Genomic DNA, 9,653 nt, shown 5'->3' with positions numbered 1-9,653 from the left:
AACTGCTAGGATTTGGTAACAGAAGCACTGTTGTAAATCAATAACTATGTTTAAGCTTTTAGATATTTTGTTATTCCGTGGACAGTAAAAACAGTTCATAAGGCAAGAGTACATAAACCCAGGAATTTTTTACAGGTGCAGATCCTTATGGTCTAAATTCTTTGATACAAGATTCTTCTTTTCTCTTTCTGAAATGGCATCTGCCACTTCAAAAGGGTGAAACATATTGCACATGGGAATTTGCAAGCAGTATCCATACAAAGAGAATTTCTGTTATTTTTACACTTTCATGCCAAGCACCCAGAAGAAACCTACTTGCTTTGCGGTGTGCCAGAGAAGCACTTTGATCCAATGAGTATATTTTTCCTGACTCTGGGAGTGAGATAGAAATCCAGGCAGAAAATGGGAATCTGAGGCAAAGGCTGCATATGCCACATAAAAATAGTGTCACACAATTACCCAAGTGCAACAATTCCCCCCCCCCCCATCTTAATTAGTATTGCACACAGCTCTGAATCACATCCTATATTAATATCTTGAAGTCACTTGTAAGGCTTTTTTTACCTAACTATTTAACATCTCTCTTTGGCTATCTCCAGTACTTTAATATCTGGAGCGTATTTTATTCTGAACTGAAGTTACATATCACTGGGTACAGCTGCAAGATTACAAATCTGGTCAGTAAAAGCAGAGTAAGGTAAAGTAAGCAGGCAAGGCTTAAAAACCCAGACTGTCACACAGCTAATCCTTTTTAGCAGGTAGGCGAAAATCAAAGCATCTCATAAATATGAAGCCTAGACTGGCTAAAGAAATTCTAGCAGTTTCAACACCAGACATGCAAGAATGAGGATGCATGTTCACGTATTAAGAAAAGTGCTTCTATCTGAGCACCTTTCTGCGGGGAGGGAGAGAAAATTAGTAAATGGTAGGTTCTCTTAAGAATACTCTTAACAGTTGCTTCCTCCCCCCCAGCTGGTCTACAAATTATCCCTTTATTTTACCCAAAATTTGTAGCAAGTTTGTATTTTATTAATATTTTTTCCCAGATTTGTTTCGCATAAAGAGGACTGATACAAAAAGGATAGGCTAGATCTCTGTAATGGAATTAATCTGAATTACAGCCGCTGGGTAACTGACTGTGAAATTGGGTAGACCTGCCCCTCGGAAAATAATCCCTGACACCTCCCTCTCACCAGGGCAAAGGCGTTTGCCTGGCAGCTGTCACAGCTCTGTGAGAGATCTTAATTTCGGAGCAACTTTCTGCCCCTCCATGTACACCCCAGGAGGGGAACGGGAAGAGCGGGCTTTGCCTTGTACTCCAGGAGGGCTGCGGAGATGGTGTCTGTGCCACCTCCAGCTGGAAGGACGCGAGCATCCCGGCACGCAGCTGCATCCCCCGGAGGCTCAGCAAGGCCGACTCGGCCCCGACACCCCCGCGAGACCCGGCGTATCGGGAGCCAGCGTGCCCCGGGGCGGCCGGGACACCTCAGCCGGCTCCTCCGGGCAGGTCAGGGGCGGAGGGTCCGCCGAGCTCCGGCCGCTTCCCCGCCCGCGTCCCCTCCCCCTGACGGGGCGGAGCGGGGCCGGGCCGGCCCGGGGGAGGAGGAGCAGCCGGAGCCGGGGCCGGATCGCGGCGGCTCCAGCGGAGCCCCCGAAGTTTGCGCTGCCGGCGGAGGCGGCTCGCGGCCCTCGTCCCGCCGCTTCCGGGGCCCCGCCGGGCGGAGCGGGCCGGGCCGGGCAGGGCAAGGGGGCGGGAGCAGCCGCCGGCAGGGAACCGAGCCGAGCCGCGATGAAGAAGCCGGACGGGAAGGTGGTGCTGCTGGGGGACATGAACGTGGGCAAGACCTCCCTGCTGCACCGCTACATGGAGCGGCGCTTCCAGGAGACGGTCAGCACCGTCGGCGGCGCCTTCTACCTGAAGCAGTGGGGGCCGTACAACATCTCCATCTGGGACACCGCAGGTGAGGGCAGCCCCGGCACGGAGGGGATGGGGTCCGGCGCGGCGCTCCCGGCGGAACGGGGCTCCCCGAAACCCGCGGGGTGTTTGCTGGCGGGCTGCCCCTCTCCGGCTCCGGGGAGAGCGGCGCTGCCCGCGGCACCCTCCGTGCCTTGGGATGCCTAGAGTTTGGCTCGGCCCTACTGTACGAACTAAGGGGTGGGTGACCTCGCTCGGGACAGCTTCGATTTCCGAGAAGTGGGAGCAGGAGATGGAGACGTGATCCCCGCGGTGCCCCGGAGGCGGCGGCCGGCTGCGGGAGCCCTGCCCCGCTGCTTATCGCCTTGTTGGCTCTACGGTGAAGTCAGTCGCCTGAATCATAGGGTTTGGCGGTAGGACAGAGTCTGAGAAGAGACACGATTTTGATGGGCCGTAAGGGGCAACTGTTACTTACAACTGTTCATCTCTGGTATTTTTGGAATTGCTTTGCGAAATGTAGATGTACAGAGAAGATTGCCGTACCTGATTGCTTTCTTTTACCCGGGTAGATGGCTGCTGACTACAAGTTCAGTCAGGAATTAGAGAGGTTGCAGCTTCTCAGTTCCCTTCCTTGCTGAGTTCATCCCTTCTCGTTGTGTACTGTTGAGTTTGGTATCAGCTGGTGTCAGACGAGGACTTCCAAACGCGTGCTGCCTGCCAGCCCTTCGGACGTGGCGTTCCCCTTTCCCGCAGCTGTGAGAAATTGGTGCACAGAGAGCATGGGCTGCCGGCAGCTTCTGTCTGGGATAGCAGCAAGGGGCTGTCTGTGCCGCTGTTGTGGCAGGCAGCATCTCTGGGATGCAGGACTGAGCGTGGGTTGTGGTTTGGAGGCCTGGGGTGGAGGAGGTGGGAGAGCATGGACTGGAGAAGTGGGTTGTGGTCTTAGTCATATGAATGTCTTGCTCTTGATTATTAAGTCAGGAAGCTCTCCTCTGTCATGTAAAGGACCAGAGTGTCCTGCAAAATTAAGTCAATGAATGCGCTTGCCTTTAAGTTGTTCCTTGCAAATATAATCTTGTTCCTTTTTTTTTTTTTTTTTGTTTTTTTTTTTTTTGTTTTCATGTTTAGGTGGATTTTTAAAAATATTTAGTGGCAACATGAAGAATGAGGGTTATATGTCCTTGTGAAACTGGAGGACCTGCAGCATCGTGCACTATTCCAGTTTCCTCTTGATGAAATTTGGGAGGGAAGTTCATTTGCTGTGTCACTTCATGTCACAATCTAGTCCAAAATAGCTTTTCCTGTGTCAGGAATTGAGAAGGAGGAAGGGGAGAAATGAAACTGCCAAAAAGTTATACAGAAACACTTCTGGGAAGTGTGGAGGGGAGGTGTTCAAGAGATTTGTCTTGCATTTGGTAATCTGTTACTATCATGAAAGCTCTCTACCAGTAGCTCTGTTTTAAATATACTTTCTATGTAATTTGCAGTATTTTTTTAAATCTACTTCAATTTTGGTGTTTATGTGTTTTACTATGGGGAGTCTCTTGTGGGCAGTTGCTGCTTGTTTCTAGTAAGCCAGACCCATGTGGGTGATTAGCAGAGGGCTTTATTTCACCAGGAAGACCATCTGTCTTGGTGACATTGTTCCTTGGTAATTTTCATTACACCCTTTTCTTTTTTTTTTTGTCATACATAATAAAATAAGACCCTCCAAGGCTTGCCTGCTGGTTTTAGAGCCCTTTTTGTCGGTCATTTGTTCTTACTGTGGTATTTTATTCAGTGTTAATTGAGGAACCAGGTTCCAGTTGTATGTGGAAACTGGAAAGCTCCAGAGGGGGAATCTCTGTGTGCCAGGTGAAGCACCCAGGTGATATCTGTCTCAGGACAGTGCAGGTGTTCAGAGCTCAGCAATCACTTCCCCAGTGGCCACAGTTCCTGGTGCAGGGCCACTGCCAGTGCACAGCTCTGCAGTAGAAGTTCCCGCTGCTCAGCAGCACTTCTGGAGCAGAGTTGCTGAAGCTGTGTTTGCAGAGCAACAGTTGAAAAGCGTTGCTGTATTGTACCAGGGTGACATAACACGTCTTCCTCATTCTTCTCTGTTGCTGGAGTTAGCGCTGAGCCTGGCTGTCCCCTCTCTGGTGTTTCAGGGGCACACAAGGGCTCTTGCACCATCTCCCTGTTGACTCGTGCTCCTGAGAATGATGGAAGTTGCCAAAACTGGGCTAGACTGTTGGGGCCTGTGGGTTTTCATTTATTAATAGCTCTCATTAATCTTGGAATTAACAGAAGCTCCCAGGGCACATATGTGCTTTCTGCTCTCCTGGTGAAGAAGTAAGGGACCTTGCTGACACTGTAAATCTGGTGTTAAGTCACAAGGGGATTGAAAAGTCGGTGTTATTTATTTGTTTATTTTTATTTTGTGTGGATCTTATGCTTTTGTTGGGCTCAATGTGTCTGGAGACCTTGGTTTGTGCCTCTTATCTCTCTGCAGTCTCACTGTCTTATCTCTACTAGGTGGGTACCAAGTAAGCTTGGAATGTGTAGTGAGGAGGAGTTTAAAATTTAGCTTTTTTGTCTGTTTATTAACCTGATGTTGCTAACTACTGGATTCTTGTGAAGCAGTTATAGGGTTATCAAATACTGATACATTGTTTTCTTTAATTATGTATGTGTAGATATATAGAGAAATCCAGCAACAGTCATCCATGAGAGCTGAAATTCTTTAGCCAGCAATGACAAGAACATGGATCAAAGTTTACAACCATCCCACCTACCTAAATACTGAGTCCCTGCTCAGGATGTCTGTCTTAATACCTCAACAGCACTTTATACAATGTATGATGTAGAAATAGGGAAGATTTGGCCTAGAAAAATTAAGGTATGCATGGTAGTAGCTACTGTACTAGTTCAATACATAATTAAACAAGTTAAACTGGAATACATCTTCTTAAATTTCCCCATTCATATTATATTTAGTATGTGAATGTATGTTTATTTTTGTTGTTGCTTATGAGCACTCATTTTGGGGCTCATCTCCATAGAAGACCCCTATATTTTACTTGCAGTTCAGATTGTACGGTTATTTGTTTTTCTGGTATGGAGTAGGCATTTGGCTGTAACAACACAAGCTTCAGTTCAATGAAGCTCCATTCTTGTAATACAAAGTGATGCTTGTGCACACTTAGACTTTAGTGATTGATGAGAATATCTGCAGTAGTGGTGATGGATCAAAAGTTAAGTATGCATTACTTCCTGCTCTGAATTTAAAAAAATCTCATTTTCCTAGAACTAAATTTGCTTACCACAGTGCTTAAGATGTGCATTTATGGGTTATCTTTAGTGAAATCAGTGTGCACACCTGACCTGTTCTACCAAGTTAGATTTGAAGTGTAAACCAGTTATTCTAGGGAGGAGTCTTAGCTGTACATTCACACCTCTCCTTATCTTGGAAAATTCAGCTGCTTAGTCTAGTCTAAATCTTTCATGTTCTTTTCCACAAGCCCTGTAAAATGGGTGTGCAGAAATTGTCACACTTGATTGGTTTTTTTTTTTATGTAAATGCTCATGGCAAATAGTTCAACATCTCCTGTTTTCCAATTTGATGATTATGAGAGAAGTTATTTGGAAGTTGCATTCAAGTCAAGGAAACAAATAAGCCCCAGATGGAGGAATACTTGGGAGAGGAATCATGTGCTTGCCGTGTTCCAAAGCTCTCCTTTTCCTAGCCATCTGCTTTTGGCTGGTTCTTCATTGTCAGAGGCTTGGCTAGACAGTCTTGTGTCTGACCCAGCATGGCTGCTGTTGTACTTGTGGTTGGTGCATAGAATTATTTGCTTCTTATATTCTGATGCAACAAATTACATTTGTTGTTTTCTCTTTGGATCAGTTAACTCAAAGGAACTAAAAAAAAAAAAAAAGCATAAACTGTACAAAAAGAAGTAACTGTACACTTTTAGCATATTTTAAAGAGCTAGTTTGCTGGATAGAGGCCTAGTCTTTAAAGCATTTGAATACATGCTTTGAGACCTTTGTAGTAGTTTTTTTAAGTAGTATTTTTCTGCAACAAAGAAAGTAGGCAACAACGTCAGTAAGAAGGCCTTCCTCCCCACACAACAGGATTGAGGGCTGGACACTCAGGATGTCAAAGCTATATATATATGTATATATATTTCTATGTGTGTCTATGCGTATGTGTATATATACATATATTTTCTAGGCAGTGCTGACAGCAGCTGTGGAGTAAATTAAAACTTCCTCCTGGGTGCTGATGGCATGTAGCTCAGAGCTAGTATATAATTTTTTATGTCTGGAAGCACAAAACCTGAAATTTTGAGGGTCTTGGTCCTATTCCACCATTAAACCTGGAATAATAACATGTGGTGGCTACAACTAATGATATTATAGATGTGTTTTTGTTGTTGAGGCATGTTTTCTGATGCCTTGGTATTTCAAAAGGTAAAACTTCTTCTGTATGTTAGATTTCAGTCTCTTTAAGTTGACATTTGTTTATCTGGCAGATAAGTGGTTTCTTAACCCCAGCAGCAAGGTTTCTTAATTATTAGTGGCCATGTTCCCTGTGTTGCTGGCATAGTATTAGAGCAGTCAACTGGTAAATGAATGACCAGTATTTTAGAAAGTTCACATCAGGATGCTCTAATTCTATTTTAAGAGACTGAGTTTTGAACTAGCCAGCAGATATTCATGCAGCATTATAATGGGTAAACATAAAGGTTAACTTTATGGAAAGCAAACTTTCCTTCTCTTCCTTCTTCTCCTCTTGAGCTATCTGTCAACAAGGACTGACTTAATTTTTTTTTATTCTGTAAATAAATCTTTTTGGTTCATATTTTTACATCTTCCAACCATTTATTTTTACCTGCATATATATATATATATACATACATACATACCTGCATATATATATATATATATATACATACATACCTGCATATATATAATATATATATTTGTCATAGTTAGGGACAAAGGAGATAAACATAGCCTAGAAAAGGCTCTTCTGCGCCTTGGGTCAGCTGCAGTGTATCTGCCTAATGAGTGCTTACATCTCTTGTGACTGGTTTGCTGATGTCTGATGTTAATCAGTGCTGGTGAGCACGTGTGAATTGCTCACAGCTTCTGATCTCTGGCTGCTTGGGTTTCGTAGGCTGCAGCTGCCTGTGCTGAGCTTTCTCGGGCAAGGTGTCAATGTTGAGCTGGTGTGGTGTGTTAGACTCCCCCGGTGAAAACGATTCGTTTCCCCCCTTGCTTAGTTAGGCTTTAAGGGTTTTGTGGGTTTGGTTTTGTTCTGTTTTTACACAATTTATCTGTGTTGATGAACGCTTCCTTGTGCTCACTGAGTCAAAGAATATCTTGAGCTGAAAGGGACCCATAAAGACCAAGTCCAATTCCCTGTTCCTTGCAGGTTTACTTAAAACGAAACCATTAAACTGTGTGACCAAGAGGGAGCTCCTTGAACTCTGACAGGCTCGGTGCTGCGGGGAGCCTGTTCATCACCCTCTCAGTGAAGATTCTTTTCCAAATATACATTCTGAACTTCCCCTGATGCAGCTGTGCTCCATTTCTTGGTAAAGGCTGTGAATCAGTTTAGTTCTCAAGACAAACCTGAGATGGGGCGTGACTTGCTGCTCAGAGTGTGAGATCAGCCCAGGAAGCTGGAAGCAAACATTGCCTTTTGTGGTGAACAGTATGCAAATTGTCAGTAGGTAGGGCAGAAACATGGTCCTCCATCATATTGAAACACAGCAAAGAAACAGGAGGTTTTAGGTGACACATTTCCTCACAAGTGAACACTGATAGTAGCTACTCTGCTTGGTATTATTCTGGTTTTGATTTTGGAAGTAGAGGATTACAGCAGGGGAAAAGAAGCTACAGATGAGATGAGATGGTTGGGTGGGTTAGTTGAAGCCAAAGAGGGCTCTGATGCATGTGCCTTTCTACACCTGATGGAATTCTGGCAGCAGTTGGGGTTGGCTGTTGCTGAATGTGCAGTGAGGTATCTTTATTCAGGAGGTTTCTTGTTGGAAGGACATAGGGGATATCACCTCAAAAAGTGTCTTGGGCATCAGGGACCATCAGTGAGGAAGGCTGCTGAGTGTGTACCTGCGCTCAACAGGTGAGAACTAAACAACATAAAGGTTGGAAATCATGGAGAATAAAGTCCCTTAAGTCTATTGCTGGTGAGTCATGGCTTGGGGGCTAGTTACTGGCAAGAGTCTTTGATTTACAAATTCTTAAAACACTTTCCTTTCTGCCCTTGGAAAAATTATTTTGCAGAATATGATGTTGGCCTCAATTAGTTGTTCATGATTGTTATATGTAAAACAGTGATGGCTGAGGACCAGTGCCTCATACACAAATGGTGTGGCTTCCTTGAGATTACTGTGCATGGTTATAAGCTACATATTTTCATATCTTGCAAAGGAAACTGTACGAGTGGAAGCTCAAAGGGACAGAAATTCCTGAAGAGAGTTCACTGTCCGTGAGCCCTGTATATAAAGCCTCTGAAGCAGATTCAGAAGAAGGAATAAAAGTTTAAGCCTTAGACCATCCATGGAAACATGGTTTTGTTGTTGTGAAACAGCGCACTAGATTACTTTTTTTTTTGCAATGAATGTTTCCTGAAAATAACAGAATAACTTGGGAGTTGATTAAAAATATGAAGAAATAATGAACTGCCTGGGAAATGTCCTGGAGGAAGTTCTATTTTCTGTGTCCAGCAATTTAAAATACAGTGATATACAAATAAAGTCAAAGGCAACAAATTCACTGCAGCTGAAAGTGCTTTTGTGTGCAAGTTAAGTAAAAATACAGAAATACCTTGTCAGAGGAAATAGTGAAAAATACATATCAAAAAGAAACAGAAGGCAAAAGTAACACAACTTATTCAGCTATAGCTAACTGAATTTATTGAAAGCAGAATTTTATTTCTAATGTGTAATTTTAGTACTGACTTGCAGAGGCAAGCTAATGGGGAGGTTATGGCACCTCATGAGTACTTGATGCAGGCTAAGGTAAATGTTGTGTGTGAACCTCTGTGCTACCTTCTGTGTTCCAGCCCCCACGTTAAAGCCCCACTTTGCATGTGGTATTTAATAATAGTGTGCAAAGTGACTGAGCTGTTCTAGTCTAAGTGGGAAAGTACCCAACAGTTTGAGTAGGACTCTCCCTGAATAGTCTCAGTGACCTGAGATATGTGCTTGGCTAAAGCTGTCCAGGATCATGCCAAGGCATTGTGGCTTGACAAATATCAGCAACTTTCAAGAGGACTTGAGTTTGTTCAAGTTCTTGAATTGATTAAATATGCCGTCTTTTAAAGTCACAGATTCTAGGCTGGAGCAATATGGAGAATCTTCCTGATGAAGAGTTTGTGCCTCTGGCATTATGTTTTTCTTCTCTGGTTCCTGAAGGAAGAGGTGTATTTTGCAGATGTCTGTCAAAATTGACTCAACAGCTGAAAGATACATTTAAATACTGCCTGCTTTATGCCAATACTGAAAATGTATGAGGGAGGGAGACATGAACAAGAGGAATGGTTAGTAAAACAATATAAATGCAGTGGAAAAGCTGCTCATAAAAATTACAGATATATGGAAATTCATCTTCCTTGTGGATCGGGAGCTGGTAGGAGAGACTGTAGAAAATAAGGGTGTCCAAGAACTGGATTATTGACTTTATTTAAACTGGTGTCCAGAGGGTATATGCAAAGGCATGGGTGTTC

The 9,653-nt window shown here is 43.9% G+C and overlaps 1 protein-coding gene across 1 annotated transcript in view; it reads left to right on the top strand.

The window, feature by feature from the left end:
* The first annotated feature begins 1,617 nt into the window (after positions 1-1,617).
* Positions 1,618-9,653, top strand: part of RAB20 (RAB20, member RAS oncogene family) — a 28,379-nt gene continuing 20,343 nt past the window's right edge. The window contains exon 1 of the mRNA XM_041418123.1: positions 1,618-1,961. Coding sequence (XP_041274057.1) covers positions 1,790-1,961 — 172 coding nt within the window. The 5' untranslated portion in view covers positions 1,618-1,789. The remainder of the gene's footprint in view (positions 1,962-9,653) is intronic.

Source organism: Onychostruthus taczanowskii, unplaced genomic scaffold, assembly GCF_017590055.1.
Source record: "Onychostruthus taczanowskii isolate IOZ18803 unplaced genomic scaffold, ASM1759005v1 scaffold58, whole genome shotgun sequence".
Classification (NCBI taxonomy): Eukaryota; Metazoa; Chordata; class Aves; order Passeriformes; family Passeridae; genus Onychostruthus; species Onychostruthus taczanowskii.
Note: the sequence above shows the minus strand (reverse complement) of the source record. Positions and strands in the feature narration are given on the sequence as shown.